The sequence below is a fragment of the Anomaloglossus baeobatrachus genome, chromosome 5 (genome assembly GCF_048569485.1).
Source record: "Anomaloglossus baeobatrachus isolate aAnoBae1 chromosome 5, aAnoBae1.hap1, whole genome shotgun sequence".
Taxonomy (NCBI): Eukaryota; Metazoa; Chordata; class Amphibia; order Anura; family Aromobatidae; genus Anomaloglossus; species Anomaloglossus baeobatrachus.
This window is the reverse complement of record NC_134357.1, coordinates 48,096,681-48,114,891: the sequence shown is the minus strand read 5'-3', so window position 1 is coordinate 48,114,891 and position 18,211 is coordinate 48,096,681. Positions and strand designations below refer to the sequence as shown.

Genomic DNA, 18,211 nt, shown 5'->3' with positions numbered 1-18,211 from the left:
TCAATGGCCACACAGTCAGGTTGAGGGCCGCAGAATTCAGATGGAAAAACGACCCTTGAGACAGCAAGTCTGGTCGGTCTGGTAGTGCCCACGGTTGGCCGACCGTGAGATGCCACAGATCCGGGTACCACGACCTCCTCGGCCAATCTGGAGCGACGAGGATGACGCGGCGGCAGTCGGCCCTGATCTTGCGTAACACTCTGGGCAACAGTGCCAGCGGAGGAAACACATAAGGGAGCTGAAACTGCGACCAATCCTGAACTAAGGCGTCTGCCGCCATAGCTCTGGGATCTTGAGACCGTGCCATGAACGTCAGTACCTTGTTGTTGTGCCGGGACGCCATGAGGTCGACGTCCGGCACCCCCCAGCGGCAACAGATCTCCTGAAACACGTCCGGGTGAAGGGACCATTCCCCTTCGTCCATGCCCTGGCGACTGAGATAATCTGCTTCCCAGTTTTCCACGCCTGGGATGTGAACTGCAGAGATGGTGGAAGCCGTGGCTTCCACCCACATCAAAATCCGCCGGACTTCCTGGAAGGCTTGCCGACTGCGTGTGCCGCCTTGGTGGTTGATGTATGCCACCGCTGTGGAATTGTCCGACTGAATTCGGATCTGCTTGCCTTCCAGCCACTGCTGGAACGCTTTCAGGGCAAGGTACACTGCCCGTATTTCCAGAACATTGATCTGAAGTGAGGACTCTTGCTGGGTCCACGTACCCTGAGCCCTGTGGTGGAGAAAAACCGCTCCCCACCCTGACAGACTCGCGTCCGTCGTGACCACCTCCCAGGATGGGGGCAGGAAGGATTTCCCCTTCGATAATGAAGTGGGAAGAAGCCACCACCGAAGGGAAGCTTTGGTCGCCTGAGAGAGAGAGACGTTCCTGTCGAGGGACGTCGGCTTCCTGTCCCATTTGCGTAGGATGTCCCATTGAAGAGGACGCAGGTGAAACTGCGCAAAAGGGACTGCCTCCATTGCTGCCACCATCTTCCCCAGGAAGTGCATGAGGCGCCTCAAGGGGTGTGCCTGACCTTGAAGGAGAGATTGTACCCCTTTCTGTAGTGAACGCTGCTTGATCAGCGGAAGCTTCACTATCGCTGAGAGGGTATGAAACTCCATGCCAAGATATGTCAGCGATTGGGCCGGTGTCAGATTTGACTTTGGAAAATTGATGAGCCACCCGAAACTCTGGAGAGTCTCCAGAGTAGCGTCGAGGCTGTGTTGGCATGCCTCTTGAGAGGGTGCCTTGATCAGCAGATCGTCCAAGTAAGGGATCACCGAGTGACCCTGAGAGTGGAGGACCGCTACTACAGTAGCCATAACCTTGGTGAAAACCCGTGGGGCTGTTGCCAGGCCGAACGGCAGTGCCACGAACTGCAGGTGTTCGTCTCCTATGGCGAAGCGCAAGAAGCGCTGGTGCTCTGGAGCAATCGGTACGTGGAGATAAGCATCTTTGATATCGATCGATGCAAGGAAATCTCCTTGGGACATTGAGGCGATGACGGAGCGGAGGGATTCCATCCGGAACCGCCAGGTCTTTACATGTTTGTTGAGCAGTTTCAGGTCCAGGACAGGACGGAAAGACCCGTCCTTCTTTGGGACCACAAACAGGTTGGAGTAAAAACCGTGACCCTGTTGCTGAAGAGGAACAGGGACCACCACTCCTTCTGCCTTCAGAGTGCTCAGCGCCTGCAGAAGAGCCACGGCTCGCTCGGGAGGCGGGGATGACCTGAAGAATCGAGTCGGGGGACGAGAGGTGAACTCTATCTTGTAACCGTGAGACAGAATGTCTCTCACCCAACGGTCTTTTACCCGTGGCAGCCAGGTGTCGCAAAAGCGGGAGAGCCTGCCACCGACCGAGGATGCGGATTGAGGAGGCCGAAAGTCATGAGGAAGCCGCTTTGGTAGCGGCACCTCTGGTGGTCTTTTTAGGACGTGACTTAGACCGCCATGAATCAGAGTTCCTTTGATCTTTCTGAGGCCTTTTGGACGAGGAGAATTGGGACCTGCCCGCGCCCCGAAAGGACCGAAACCTCGACTGCCCCCTCCTCTGTTGGGGTATGTTCGGTTTGGGCTGGGGTAAGGATGTATCCTTTCCCTTGGATTGTTTGATGATTTCATCCAAACGCTCGCCAAACAATCGGTCGCCAGAAATTGGCAAACTGGTTAAGCGCTTTTTGGAAGCAGAATCTGCCTTCCATTCCCGTAGCCACAAGGCCCTGCGGAGTACCACCGAATTGGCGGATGCAACCGCCGTACGGCTCGCAGAGTCCAGGACAGCATTAATAGCGTAAGACGCAAATGCCGACGTCTGAGCGGTTATGGACGCCACCTGCGGCGCGGAAGTGCGTGTGGCTGCGTCAATTTGCGCTTGACCTGCTGATATAGCTTGTAGCGCCCATACGGCTGCGAATGCTGGGGCAAAAGAAGCGCCGATAGCTTCATAGATGGATTTCAACCAGAGCTCCATCTGCCTGTCAGTGGCATCTTTGAGTGAAGCCCCATCTTCCACTGCAAGTATGGATCTAGCCGCCAGTCTGGAGATTGGAGGATCCACCTTGGGACACTGAGTCCAACCTTTGACCACGTCAGGGGGAAAGGGATAACGTGTATCCTTAAGGCGCTTAGAAAAACGCTTATCTGGACAATCATGGTGAATCTGGACTGCCTCTCTGAAATCAGAGTGGTCCAGAAACATACTCGGTGTACGCTTGGGAAAACTGAAACGGAATTTCTCCTGCTGAGAAGCTGACTCCTCAACCGGAGGAGCTGAGGGAGAAATATCCAACATTTGATTGATGGACGCAATAAGATCGTTCACTATGGCGTCCCCGTCCGGAGTATTTAGATTGAGAGCGGCCTCAGGATCAGAATCCTGATCAGCTGTCTCCGCGTCATCAACCAGAGATTCCCCCCGCTGAGACCCTGAACAATATGATGATGTCGAGGGAATTTCCAAGCGGGCTCGCTTAATCGGTCTGGGGCTGGGGTCCGTGTCAGAGCCCCCAGCCTGGGATCTATGAGATACCCCGGGGGGACATTGTTGGTCCAACTGAGGGGGGCCAGGGAACAATGATTCAACAGTGTCCCTGTGCTGAGATACCGGTCTGGACTGCAAGGCTTCTAGTATCTTAGCCATAGTTTCAGAGAGTTTATCCTTAAAGACTGCAAACTCCGTCCCTGTCACCTGGATAGTGTCAGCAGGTGGCTCCCCCTGGGCCCCTCTTAGCAGAGGCTCCGGCTGAGTAAGTGCAGCAGGGGGCCGAGCAGAGCACACAATGAGGGTCAGTGGAACCTGCCGGTAGCGGCGTCGTACATGCGGCGCAGGCAGCATAGTAAGCCTGTGTTTTGGCACCCCTGCCTTTTGTGGGCGCCATGCTATTGTCTTCCCTGAGCAACACAATAGGGTATATAGCCAGAATCAACTGTGCACCATACAGTGTAAAGTATATACCATAAACATATAATTTATAATTACACTTCTGCACAATGGGGCTAGCACCACAGGTGCTGCTTACCACCCGCTTAAAGCGGTTGTGAGGCCACCAGAATCCCTGCCTGGGTCTCCCAGAATTTGTCCCCCTCTGCAGCGTCCGAGGAGCTGACAGGAATGGCTGCCGGCGTCCTGAGGAGAGGCGGGAGCCGTGGGCGTGACCCAGAAAGTGCGGGAACTGGTGCCCCACTGTGCACAGTGAGGGGGATGGAGTATGCAAAGCATGCTCCAGCCCTCATTGCTGCTCGTCTGTACAGCGTCCCGCCCTTCCCCTGCCTGTCAGGGCTGGGGGCGGGAGGAAAAAAGACTAGGCCGCAAAAGCCGGGGACTCGAGTAATAAGCGCGGCCGCCGTATAAGCGCGGCCGGCGCGGAAGTCCCCGGCGCACTACAAGTCCCAGCCGCGCCGCAGTGTTAACCATGGCAGCGGCGGTCAGCGCGGTAGTCCCCATACACAAACACACTCAGTGACGCTGAGTGTGTAATGGCACATTTAACCCGGTCAGCGCCGCGGTCCCCGGTGCACTAGCACACCCAGCAATGCTGGAGTGTTGCTGTGCGCGGTCCCTACGGGGACACAGAGTACCTCCAAGTAGCAGGGCCATGTCCCTGAACGATACCCGGCTCCTATCCAGCAGGCTCCTCTGGAGTTGTGGAAGAAGCACGGTCTCAGTGCCTGGAGACCGATAGGATCCCACTTCACCCAGAGCCCTAAGGGGGATGGGGAAGGAAAACAGCATGTGGGCTCCAGCCTGCGTACCCGCAATGGATACCTCAACCTTAACAACACCGCCGACAAGAGTGGGGTGAGAAGGGAGCATGCTGGGGGCCCTATATGGGCCCACTTTTCTTCCATCCGACATAGTCAGCAGCTGCTGCTGACCAATCTGTGGAGCTGTGCGTGCATGTCTGCCTCCTTCGCACAAAGCATAAAAACTGAGGAGCCCGTGGGAGCACGGGGGGTGTATAGGCAGAAGGGGAGGGGCTTTACACTTTTAGTGTAATACTTTGTGCGGCCTCCGGAGGCATAGCCTATACACCCAATTGTCTGGGTCTCCCAATGGAGCGACAAAGAAATATATATGTTATGTATATATTTTATATATATATGTGTATCTATATATTTTATATATGTGTATATATTTATATGTGTGTATATATTATATACACACACATATATAAAAAGAAGGGAATTTTGTTTACTTACCGTAAATTCCTTTTCTTCTAGCTCCTATTGGGAGACCCAGACAATTGGGTGTATAGCTTCTGCCTCCGGAGGCCACACAAAGTATTACACTTTAAAAAGTGTAACCCCTCCCCTCTGCCTATACACCCTCCCGTGCATCACGGGCTCCTCAGTTTTGGTGCAAAAGCAGGAAGGAGGAAACTTATAAATTGGTCTAAGGTAAATTCAATCCGAAGGATGTTCGGAGAACTGAACCATGAACCAAAAGAACAATTCAACATGAACAACATGTGTACACAAAAGAACAAACAGCCCGAAGGGAACAGGGGCGGGTGCTGGGTCTCCCAATAGGAGCTAGAAGAAAAGGAATTTACGGTAAGTAAACAAAATTCCCTTCTTCTTTGTCGCTCCATTGGGAGACCCAGACAATTGGGACGTCCAAAAGCAGTCCCTGGGTGGGTCAAAGAATACCTCGACAAAAATAGCCGAAAACGACCCCCTCTTACAGGTGGGCAACCGCCGCCTGAAGGACTCGCCTACCTAGACTGGCGTCTGCCGAAGCATAGGTATGCACCTGATAGTGTTTCGTGAAAGTGTGCAGACTAGACCAGGTAGCTGCCTGACACACCTGCTGAGCCGTAGCCCGGTGCTGCAATGCCCAGGACGCACCCACGGCTCTGGTAGAATGGGCTTTCAGCCCCAAAGGAAGCGGAAGCCCAGAAGAACGGTAGGCTTCAAGAATTGGTTCCTTGATCCAACGAGCTAAGGTTGACTTGGAAGCCTGCGAACCCTTACGCTGGCCAGCGACAAGGACAAAGAGCGCATCTGAACGGCACAGGGGCGCCGTGCGAGACACGTAGAGACGGAGAGCTCTCACCAGATCTAACGATTGCAAATCCTTTTCACATTGGTGAACTGGATGAGGGCAAAATGAAGGTAAGGAGATATCCTGATTGAGATGAAAAGGGGATACCACCTTAGGGAGAAATTCCAGGACCGGACGCAGAACCACCTTATCCTGGTGAAAAACCAGGAAGGGGGCTTTGCATGACAGCGCTGCCAGCTCCGACACTCTACGAAGCGATGTAACTGCCACTAGAAATGCCACCTTCTGCGAAAGACGTGATAAAGAGACATCCCGCAGCGGCTCGAAAGGTGGTTTCTGAAGAGCCGTTAGCATCCTGTTAAGATCCCAGGGTTCCAGCTGACGCTTGTAAGGTGGGACTATGTGGCAAACTCCCTGCAGGAACGAGCGGACCTGCGGAAGCCTGGCTAGACGCTTTTGAAAAAATACGGATAGCGCCGATACTTGTCCCTTGAAAGAGCCGAGAGACAAACCCTTGTCCATACCGGATTGAAGGAATGAAAGAAAAGTGGGTAAGGCAAAGGGCCAGGGAGAAAAAACCCTTATCAGAGCACCAGGATAAGAAGATCCTCCAAGACCTGTGATAGATCTTGGCGGACATTGGTTTCCTGGCCTGTCTCATGGTGGCAATGACATCTTGAGATAACCCTGAGGACGCTAGGAGCCAGGACTCAATGGCCACACAGTCAGATTGAGGGCCGCAGAATTCAGATGGAAAAACGGCCCTTGAGACAGCAGGTCTGGGCGGTCTGGGAGCGCCCACGGTTGACCCACCGTGAGATGCCACAGATCCGTGTACCACGACCGCCTCGGCCAATCTGGGGCGACGAGAATGGCGCGACGACAGTCGGACCTGATCTTGCGCAGCACTCTGGGCAGCATCGCCAGAGGAGGAAATACATAGGGCAGTCGAAACTGCGACCAATCCTGAACTAATGCGTCCGCCGCCAGAGCTCTGTGATCTTGAGACCGGGCCATGAATGCTGGGACTTTGTTGTTGTGCCGTGACGCCATGAGATCGACGTCCGGCGTTCCCCAGCGGCGACAGATCTCTCGAAACACGTCTGGGTGAAGAGACCATTCCCCCGCGTCCATGCCCTGTCGGCTGAGAAAATCTGCTTCCCAGTTTTCTACGCCCGGGATGTGAACTGCGGAGATGGTGGAAGCTGTGGCTTCCACCCACTGCAGAATTCGTCGGACTTCCTGGAAGGCTTGACGACTGCGAGTGCCGCCTTGGTGGTTGATGTATGCGACGGCAGTGGCGTTGTCCGACTGGATCCGGATCTGCCTGCCCTCCAGCCACCGATGAAAGGCCAATAGGGCTGGATACACTGCCCTTATCTCCAGAATATTGATCTGAAGGGATGACTCTATCGGAGTCCAGGTTCCCTGAGCCCTGTGATGGAGAAAAACCGCCCCCCACCCTGACAGGCTCGCGTTCGTCGTGACAACAGCCCAGGTGGGGGGTAGGAAGGATTTTCCCTGCGAGAGAGAGTTGGGAAGGAGCCACCACTGAAGTGACGTCTTGGTTGCAAGGGAAAAAGAGACGTTCCTGTCGAGTGAAGTCGACCTCCTGTCCCATTTGCGGAGAATGTCCCACTGGAGTGGCCGCAGATGGAATTGCACGAAGGGCGCTGCCACCATCTTCCCCAGGAAGTGCATGAGGCGCCTCAAGGGGTGTGACTGACCCCGAAGAAGAGATTGCACCCCTGCCTGCAGCGAAAGCTGCTTGTCCAGCGGTAGCATGACTACTGCTGATTGAGTATGAAACTCCATCCCAAGGTACGTCAGTGATTGGGTCGGTGTCAACTTGGATTTTGGGAAGTTGATGATCCACCCGAACTGCTGGAGAGTCGCCAGAGCGACGGAAAGGCTGTTCTGACACGCCATCTGAGAGGGTGCCCTGACCAGAAGTTCGTCTAAGTAGGGAAGCACCGAGTGGCCCTGAGAGTGTAGGACCGCCACAACAGATGCCATGACCTTGGTGAACACCCGTGGGGCTGTCGCCAGGCCGAAAGGCAATGCCACGAACTGAAGGTGTTCGTCCCCGATGGCGAAACGCAAAAAGCGTTGATGTCCGGGTGCGATCGGCACATGGAGATAAGCATCCTTGATGTCGATTGATGCTAGGAAGTCTCCTTGCGACATCGAAGCGATGACAGAGCGGAGAGACTCCATCCGAAACCGTCTGGTGCTCACGTTTGTTGAGCAGTTTGAGGTCCAGACGGGACGGAACGAGCCGTCCTTCTTTGGCACCACAAACAGGTTGGAGTAAAAGCCGCGAGCATGTTCCTGGAGGGGAACAGGGATCACAACTCCTTCTGTCTTCAGAGCGTTCACCGCCTGAAAAAGTGCATAGGCTCGCTAAAGAACCTCTTGGAAGCCGAGTCTGCCTTCCATTCGCGCAGCCACATGGCCCTGCGGACTGCCACAGAGTTAGCGGATGCCACCGCTGTACGGCTAGCAGAGTCTAAAACTGCGTTCATGGCGTAGGAAGAAAAAGCTGACGCCTGAGAAGTCAAAGACGCAACCCGCAGAGCAGAATTACGTGTGACCGCATTAATCTCAGTCAGACAAGCTGAGATAGCTTGTAGTGCCCACACGGCTGCACAGGCCGGGGCAAAAGACGCGCCCGTGGCTTCATAGATGGACTTTACCAGGAGCTCTATCTGCCTGTCAGTGGCATCCTTTAGCGATGATCCATCTGCAACCGATACCACAGATCTAGCCGCCAATCTAGAGACTGGGGGATCCACCTTGGGACATTGAGCCCAACCCTTAACCACGTCAGAGGGGAAGGGGTAACGTGTGTCAGTAAGGCGCTTAGTAAAGCGCTTGTCCGGAACCGCTCTGGGCTTCTGGACAGCATCTCTGAAGTTAGAGTGATCGAAAAGCGCACTCAGTGTACGTTTAGGGAACCGAAACTGGTGTTTCTCCTGCTGAGAAGTCGACTCCTCTACCGGTGGCGGCGGGGGAGAGATATCTAACACCTGGTTGATGGACGAGATAAGGTCATTTACTATGGCGTCCCCTTCAGGTGTATCAAGATTGAGAGCAACGTCAGGGTCAGAGCCCTGAGCTGCGACGTCCGCCTCGTCCTCCAGAGAGTCCTCACGCTGGGAACCCGAGCAGCGTGAAGAAGTCGGGGAAAATTCCCAGCGGGCCCGCTTAGCCGGTCTGGGACTGTGGTCCGGGCCGGAGTCCTCCACGTGAGATCTAGTGCCCCCCCTGGGAACGTGCTGCGGCGCGGACAGAGAGGGGCCTGGAGGTGAAGATCCAACAGGGTCCGGGGCTTGTGTAAGGACCGGTCTGGACTGTAAAGCTTCAAGCAGCTTGGCAGACCATATGTCCATAGATTGAGCCATGGATTGTGAGAGTGATTCAGAGTTTTTCAGCAAAAAACTGCAAACTCTGTCCCTGCCGCCTGGAACAGGGGGAGCAAGGGGTTCTACCTGAGCCGAGGGGCCCACTAGTGACCGAGGCTCAGGATGAGGAAGCAAAACAGGGGTTGAGCATTGCTCACAGTGAGGGTAGGTGGCACCCGCAGGTAACTTAGCCGCACAAGAGGTACAGGTTGCAAAATAACCCTGTGCCTTGGCACCCCTGCTCCTTGTGGACGACATGCTGTTGTCTCCTAGGAGAGTGATCACTGAGGGTATATGGGAAGGGTATACAGCCCGACCGAACAGAAATATATAAATATATATATAGTATCTAATCCGGCACCCTAAAGGGACCAGCACCGGGTGACCGGTGTGGCTTACCGACCGCTAAAAAGCGGAGTGTGTGCCCTCCAGATTCCCTGCCTTAGGTCTCCCAGCGTTGCAGAGCTTTTTTTTTTTTTTTTTTTTTTTTTACAGGCAGAATGCCAAAGAAATGGCTGCCGGAGCTCTCACGGGAGGAGTGGAGCCGTGGGCGGCGTTAGAAAAAGTGCAGGAATCTGGAGTCCCCACAGTGATCAGTGAGGGGGGAGGAAACATACAGGATGCTCCGGCCCTCACAGCCGACGTCAGGCCGGCCGTCCCGCCCTTACCCCTGATAGACAGGCCCGGGGGCGGGAGTTTTGCTACTAGGCCGCAATTGAAGCCGGGGACTAAATTTAAGACCGCGGCCGACAAACAGGCGCGGTCGGCGCGGAAGTCCGCCGGCCGTCACTAATAAGCAGCTGCTGCAGCGTCCGGGATAAAGGCGCTCCATGCACATCCCCCATGGGGATACAGAGTACCTTAGTGATGCAGGGCCCGGTCCCTGAGGATAAATAAACTCCTGTCCGACAGATTCCCTCAGGGGCTGCGGAGGGAGCATGGTCCCAGTGGATGGATGACCGCTCAGGATCCCACTTCTCCCAGAGCCGCTAAGGGATGGTGAAGGAGACGGCATGAGGCTCCGGCCTTTGTACCCGCAATGGGTACCTCAACCTTAACAGCACCGCCGACATAGTGGGGTGAGAAGGGAACATGCCGGGGGCCCCGTGGGGGCCCACTTTTCTTCCAACCGATATAACTAATCTGAGATTCATGAGTGGATGTGTGCCTCCTTCCACACAAAGCATAAAACTGAGGAGCCCGTGATGCACGGGGGGGTGTATAGGCAGAGGGGAGGGGTCACACTTTTTAAAGTGTAATACTTTGTGTGGCCTCCGGAGGCAGACGCTATACACCCAATTGTCTGGGTCTCCCAATGGAGCGACAAAGAAAAATATATATATATATATATATATATATATACATATAAAATATATTATATATATATATATATATATATATATATATATATAGATATATATATATAGATATATATATATATATAGATAGATAGATAGATATATATATCTATATATATATAGATTATGACATATATTTTATCATATATATAAAAATGTATAATAATATAATATATAAAAAAATATATTCAGTATATATATATATATATATATATATATATATATATATATATATATATATATGTGAATATATATATGAATATATATATTATAAATATATATTTTTTTATATATTATATTATTATACATGTTTATATATATATAATATAAAAATGTATAATATAATATAAATATATATATATATATATATTATATATATATATATATAATATATGTCATAAAAATGTATAATATAATATATAAAAAATATATTCAGAATATATATATATATATATATACACACATATATATGAATATATATATATATATATATATATGAATATATATTTTTTTATATATTATTATACATTTTTATATATATATTATATAAAAATGTATAATATATATAAAAAAATATCTATTTATAATATATATACATATATATATATATATATATATATATAAAATTGTATATTATAATATATATATATAAAAAGAATATATTTAGAACATATATATATATATTTTTTTATAATATATATATATATTTTATATAAAAATGTATAATATAATATATATAAAAAGAATATATTTAGAACATATATATATTTTTTTATATTATATTATTATACATTTTTTTTTATATATATATATATATATATATATATATATATAATATATATTATATATATAATATATTATATATAATATATATTATATATATAATATATTATATATATTATATATAATATATATATATATATTATATATAATATATATACATATTATGTACATATTATATATAATATAGAATATATATATATATATATATATATATAAATAATATATAACCACACTATTTTAGTTTCCAGTTTCCAGCCGAAAAGATATTAATTTATTTTTCAAAGGATTTGTACAGATTGTTACATTAAAAATGACAAAAAAAAACCTTGTGTTTCAACAGGGTGTGTGGACTTTTTATATCTACTTTAGCTATGCAGTGCCTTGTACAAGGGTTTCACTTTATAGCGAGTGCAGCTCTGCAGGATAATGAAGGTTGTGAAACAAGATCAGTACAGAATAAAATTATAAAATGTACTTCATAAGATTTTCAACCTTTTGTATTTAAAAAGTTGAAATAAACTTGAGCCGTTGTTTCCTGAGCTTTAATAAAACTGTATAAAAACACGACCATTCTTGAACGTGGAGTAATACACATTGTACATTAATGGTTTGTCTTTTCTCACCTCCTCGTCCTCCAATATATCAAAGGTTTCATAATCCACACTGAAAAAAAAAAAGAAGAAAAGTGAGAAATATTAGTAACATATCCATGGCATAAAATCTAACATTGCTGCACAGCACAGAAGCATCTTGTGGCTTCTTGCAGAAAGATGGTTTGGGTCAAAGACCTGTATTGAGGGATTCGACTGGTATCAGGATATCTGAGCCCTATTCTGATATTCTTTTATTTTTTTAGCTTCTCTTATCCATGGTCTTTGCATGCTCCTTAATCTTCCTCATCTATCTCTTATCACTTAACAAGGTTTTCCAGTTTTAATAAATCTGTTCTTGTCTGCAGATTTGTTATTTTTTTTTTATTAAACAAACTCTGCTTTTCTCACTCTTCCCAGGTCCAGCACTGAAAATCCACTGCTGCGCCTGGTGTTTTGTTATTGTTTGCGGCATTGATGTCACGTACACAGCGCTGCAGCCAATCAGAAAGGTGAGCCACTTGTGCCATCATTCAAAGCTCACTGACTGGCTGCAGAGCTGTCGATGTGATGTCAACACTGCAGACAATAACAGGCCCTGGGAGCAGCGGTAGAGACTCAGCGCAGGACCCGGGGAGGGTGAATAAAGCACAGTTCAGAGCACAGGGGGTTTTAAAAAAAAACACTTTAAAGGAGAAACAAATTGACCAGTTGACTAAAGTCTTGGTCCTGCAATTCTACTATGCTCCAATACCTTCCAAATCTAATACTATATATACTCGTGTATAAGCCAATCTCCCTCGGCTTATACTCAAGTAAGGGTCCCACTTACAGATTATAAAATGCATTTTTGCCCCAAAAACTGGGGGGGAATGGGGGGGGGGGTGTCTTAAAATCCAGATAATGCCAACTGGGTCTGTGCGGTGGAGTAAGGTCACAGGACGGAGGGTCGGCGATACTGTGGCTCGGGGTTGTGGCGGCAGTGTCGTAGCTCAGGAGGGTAGGCGACACTGGGGACTCGGGGGTGTCATGGCGGCTGGCACTGAGCCTGCCGGTAGGCTACTTTCCTCGTTGATCCGGATAGCAGTTGACGCAATAGTTTTAAAGAAAATGGCTGCGGATTCAGTCTTGTGACCCTCCTAAGCTGTGGACACCGCCAGCTTCCTGAGCCACTCTACCGCTGCGCCGCCCTGGTGAGCTAATTAATATAAGACAATAGGATTATAAGACGGACCCCCAATTTAACAGTTAAAAAAAAAAAAAAAAAAAAACGGATTTTTGTGTACTCACCATAAAATCGTTTTCTCTTAGCCATCATTGGGGGACACAGGACCATGGGTGTTATGCTACTTATCCATAGGAAGACACTAAGTAGATGCAAAAGACATTAGCTCCTCCCCTGCAGTATACACCCCCTGGCCGGGCCAGGCTACTTCAGTTTTAGTACACAAGCAGTAGGAGAACAAGTAACAAAAAACGTGAGTGAATACTCATAACAAAATAGTACTAAGAGAGAAAAAAAGCTAAGGTCCAACAGGGCAACAGGGAGGGTGCTGTGTCACCCAATGATGGTTAAGAGAAAACGATTTTACGGTGAGTACACAAAAATCAGTTTTTCTCTGACACCTCATTGGGGGACACAGGACCATGGGATGTCCTAAAGCAGTCCCTGGGTGGGGAAAACAAACAACGCAACCCAAGGACTAGGAACCAGTCCCAGATAGCCCGGAGCGCCTACTGAGATAGGTGCTCCACTATCGTTTGCAGAATTTTCCTACCTAGGTTCGCCTCAGCCGAAGCCTGGGTATGGACTCGGTAATGCTTTGAAACAGTATGTAGGCAAGACCAGGTCACAGCTTTACACCCCTGTTCCACTGAAGCCTGATGCCTAATGGCCCAAGAGGCGCCAATTGCTCGCATGGAATAAGTCCGCAGCCCACTAGGAATGGGCTTCAGTTGCGAGCGGAGGACCTCCTGGATCGCAGAGCGAATCCAGCGAGCCAGCGTTGCCTATGAAGCTGCGTCTCCTTTCTTAGGCCTTTCAGGAATGACGAACAAGGAGTCCATGTTCCTAAAGGGGCTGTCCTGGGTACGTAATATCTGAGAGCCCTCACAAGGTCTAGCGAATATAGGAACCTTTCCACCCTATGGACTGGGTGTGGACAAAAGGAAGGCAGAACAATGTCCTCGTTCATATGAAAAAGGGAAGTAACCTTCGGAAGAAAAACCGAAAGGGGGCATAGAACCACCTTGTCCTGATGAAAGATCAGAAAGGGTTTGCGGCAAGAGTGCTGCCAGTTCCGAAACTTGTCTGATGGACGTAATCGCCACTAAGAATGTTACCTTCCAGGACAGAAGAGCAAGAGAAGATTCCTTAAAAGGTTCAAAGGGGGACCCTGGATACCGTCCAAAACGAGATTGAGGTCCCATGGGTCCAGTGACCGTTTATACCGGGGAACTAGATGGGAAACGCCCTTGAGGAAAGTCTTAACTTGCGGATTGCAAGCTAGGCGGTATTGATAGAATATTGAGAGAGATGAAACCTTCCCCTTAAGGGAGGTGAGGGCCAACCCCTTTTGCAACCTGACTGCAAAAAAAATCAAGAATTCTGGGGATCGCCAGAGGCATAGGTTGGACATTAGATTCCCTGCACTGGGAAAGTAAAGTTTTCCACATACGGTGGTAAATACAGGATGAAGGCCGGCTTTCGGGCACTGTACATGGTGAAGATGACCGCAGGAGAGAATTTCGCTCTTGTTAAAGTCCAGGTCTCAATGGCCAGGCCGTAAGCTTCAGGGCTCTGGAGTTCTGATGGGAAATGGGCCCTTGGGTCAGCAGGTCTGGGATGCTTACGAGGCGCCATGACCAATTGTACTAATTCGGCATACCAGACGCACCTGGGCTAGTCCAGTTCTATTAGTATCACCGGGACTCCTTCTGCCTTGATCTTCCTGATTACTCGCGGCAGCAGGGGCAGAGGCGAAAAACATGTAAGGTAGACGGAAGCGACTTCAGGAGACTAGAGCATCCGCGCCGATGGACTGTGGATCACGTGAACTGGCTAAAAATGCGGGTACCTTTGCGTTCAACCTTGAGGCCATTAGATCCACGTCTGGTATACCCCAGCGAGTGCAGATGTGTGGGAACACTTCTGGGTGGAGAAAACGCTCTCCGGCGGCCAGGCCTTGGCGACTTAGAAGGTCCGCCACCCAGTTCTCTACTCCCAGTATGTGTAACGCTAACAACACAGACCCCCGTCGATTTGGCCCAGGTGAGGATCCTGAGGACCTTGAAATAAGCTGTCTTGCTGCTGGTACCTCCCTGCCGATTGACCTACGCCACAGCTGTTGCATTGTCCAATTGGACGACCTGCTAGCAGAAGGGGGGGGGGGATAACCTGAGCGCGAGAAAGATCGCACTGATTTTCAGGATGATTTCTGGGAAGGGAAGACTCCTGGGGCGTCCAATGTCCCCAAGCAGTGTAGAGTCAGTACGCTGCTCCCCAGACTAAGAGGCTGGCGTCCGTAGTCAGGAGTAGCCAGTTCACTTGGGGGAGAAAAACTCCCTCTCGATATGTAAGAGGACTGAAGCCATCAGCAAAGCGCATACCTGACTGAAGGTGAAAAGTTCGTCAAAAGGAAAAAAGGGGCTCTTGTCCCAGGCAGCTAGAAGCGCAAGCTGCAGTGGGTGGTGGTGTGGCTAAGCGAGCAGTACTGCCTCTATAGCCGCCGCTATCCTACCTAGCACACTCATACTGAATCGTATGGAGCGAGAGGATTATGTAGAAGACAGTGTACCGTTTGTTGTAGAGCGGTTGCCTTGTCTTGAGGGAGAAATATCAAGCCCCGAAGGGTGTCCAGGGACATGCCCAGGGAGGTGACGGATTTTGACGGGATCGGGGATGATTTGACTGGAGTCAGAAGCTGCCCTAACCGGAATAGGGTGCCCACAGAGATCTGCACGCTGGTTGAGCCCTTGATAAGGAGGTCATCCAAGCAAGGCAGAACAGCCACTCTCCTGGCGTGAAGGGCACTCATGGCGGCCGCCATGACTTTTGTTAAGACCCTTGGTGCTGTGGCAGAGCCGAGGGTAGGGCCACAAATGAAAAAAAAAAAAAAAGAAGTCCTGAACAGCGAAGCGGAGGAACTTTTGGTGAGCTGGAGCGATGGGTATGTGAAGTTATGCGTCCCTGATAGCTAGGGAGGCAAGGAATTCTCCTTTGACCATAAAGGTAATAATGGACCCTAGGAATTCCATTCTGAATCTCCTTACGTGCACATGTTTGCTCAGGTGTTAAGAGGTCCAGGATGGGTCGAACTGACCCGTCCGTTTTTGGGGACCACGAGAGGTTGGAATAGAAGGCCTTGAACCTCTCGCCGTCCGGAACCGGTACCATCACCCCCGCCGTTTGGAGGGAGTGGATCGCTGAGGAGAAGGCCTCACGGTGTTTTGGAGCCTTTGGAGGGGTTTGAGAGAAAAGACTGCCCAGGAGATCGGGTCCGGAATTCAATGTGGTAACCAGAAGAAACAAGGTATCGCACCCATTTGTGGTTTGAGGCAGCAGCCCAGATGGAGGAGGACGAGACTCCTTGGTCTTTGTCTAGACTGCCAGGACGAGGTGGACTCGGGGTGGGCTGAGAAGGTCGGGGCCCTGCGTGTCTAGTAAAAAAACATCCTGGGCTAGAGTTGGGGGAGGGAGGTACTCTTTTCCTCCCGTGGCGTCAGACAAAAAAAGAGCCTGCCCAGACGATCGGCAAACCATCGGTCTGGAAAGGAGTACTGTGAGAGGCTTCTTAGAGACCGAGTCCGCTCTCCATTATCGGAACCAGAGGGCCTTACGGATGGCTATGGTATTTGAGGTGGCAATAACTGCGCACGTAGCAGCGTCGAGGGAAGCCTATATGAGGTACTCTGCCGCCACAGCAATGTGAACTGTTACATCTGTGAGGGTCTAAGGGAAACTGGTAGTCCTGGTGCCTGTGCGACCCACACGGAAGGGGAGAGGGACCTGCAGCCTCAAGTCAGAGCGATCGAGCTGCTCCACTTGTCTGTCTGTCGGGTCCTTGAAGGAGGATCCATCAAGTAAAAGGACAGGAGGGTCCTTCAGGCAGGCGGAAGCCGGGTGAGGGTCCACCGAGGCCGGATCTGCCCAGCCCTTAGAGACAGCTAAGCTAAAGGGGTACCGGGACACCACGAGTTTGAGGTTTCTTCACCCTTTTAAAGGAGACCGCAGGGTCAGTAGTAGTGGATGGGAGATCTTCCACATGCAGAGTTTTGGTTAATTGCTGCAATAAGGGAGTCCATCGCAGCTTGATCGCTTGGGGAGGTTGAAACCAATGAATCATCCCGGTACAAACATCATTCCCCTTCCTCCGGCTCCTCAGAGACCGCGGAAGATGTGGGAGAACCCCATCTGTGTACCCCAGAGGGAGAACCATGGGGGTCATGCCCTTTTTCTGATCTGCAACCGGTGAAGCAGAGGGCTGATTCTTATCAGAAGGACCCTCTATAGAGGTGTCATCAGGCTGCGTTCTGTCCAGGGCCCCCGAGGGGTGTGAGGACAATGTTGCATAGCCAGCACCAAGTTCTGGGAACTGTGCCCATTCCGGGGGACTGGGAGCCGTAGGCTCTGGGCTGGCAGCGGTTGCTGCGGTGGTGGGGGGGTAGCTACAGGGGCACCGGACTCACAGAAGGAAGAGGTGCTATCATCCCCTAGTAGCACAGCGTGGCAGGATGCATTAAAAGTCTTGTAGTTGTTGCTGTAGTCGTGCAGGGCATAAAACATGTGACTGCAGCCTCTGGCTGATGAGCCACAAACTCTGATTGTAATGAGGGAGCAATGCTCTGCAGAGCTAATTTGCAATTGAGGCTATAACTCACCCAGAACCTGATGGCCCCTCCCCCCTCCTCCTGTGTCCCAGTTTCTTTGGAAAGGAGGAAGCCAGCTCTGAGAGACACCCACAGGTTCTGATTACAACAAGAGGGAGCAATGCTCTGCAGGGCTCCTGGGTGAGGAGAGGTACGCGCGGTTTCGTGAGGGGGCGTGGCTTCTCGAGTATCGCAGGGGACGGGGCTTAGCTCTGACAAGAAGGCATGAGAAAGAGTACATTACTTACCGGTAATGGGATTTTCCTGAGTCCACGACAGCACCCACGAGAGAGGGATCCGCCCCCTTCAGGACAGGAAACCTACAGATAAAAAAGGGGCAGTCCCCCTCCCTCATCAGTTGGTTGCAGAGAACCGGGAGAGGAACCGCCAATGAATGAATACACAAAATAGCCAGACCCCAGGACACCAAATGGTGACAAACAAACAAGAAAGGGCAGGGGTGTAAAGGGTGCTGTCGTGGACTCAGGAAAATCCCATTACCGGTAAGTAATGTACTCTTTTCCTTTCGTCACGACAGCACCCACGAGAGACTTATAGAGATTAGACTCAGAGGGAGGGAAAAACCACGCGAAGGGCCAAGCCTCCAACGGAAGACAGCGGAAGAACAAAGGCTAGCCGGCAAAGACCGGAAAAGCGGACGGAGAGGATCAGGATACAGCCGTACAATACCACCGAAGGAGACACAG

The 18,211-nt window shown here is 50.1% G+C and overlaps 1 protein-coding gene across 1 annotated transcript in view; it reads right to left on the bottom strand.

Moving 5' to 3' along the window:
* Positions 1–18,211, bottom strand: part of GLRX3 (glutaredoxin 3) — a 109,593-nt gene that overhangs the window by 20,811 nt on the left and 70,571 nt on the right. Inside the window, exon 9 of the mRNA XM_075352258.1 lies at positions 11,670–11,709. Coding sequence (XP_075208373.1) covers positions 11,670–11,709 — 40 coding nt within the window. The remainder of the gene's footprint in view (positions 1–11,669; positions 11,710–18,211) is intronic.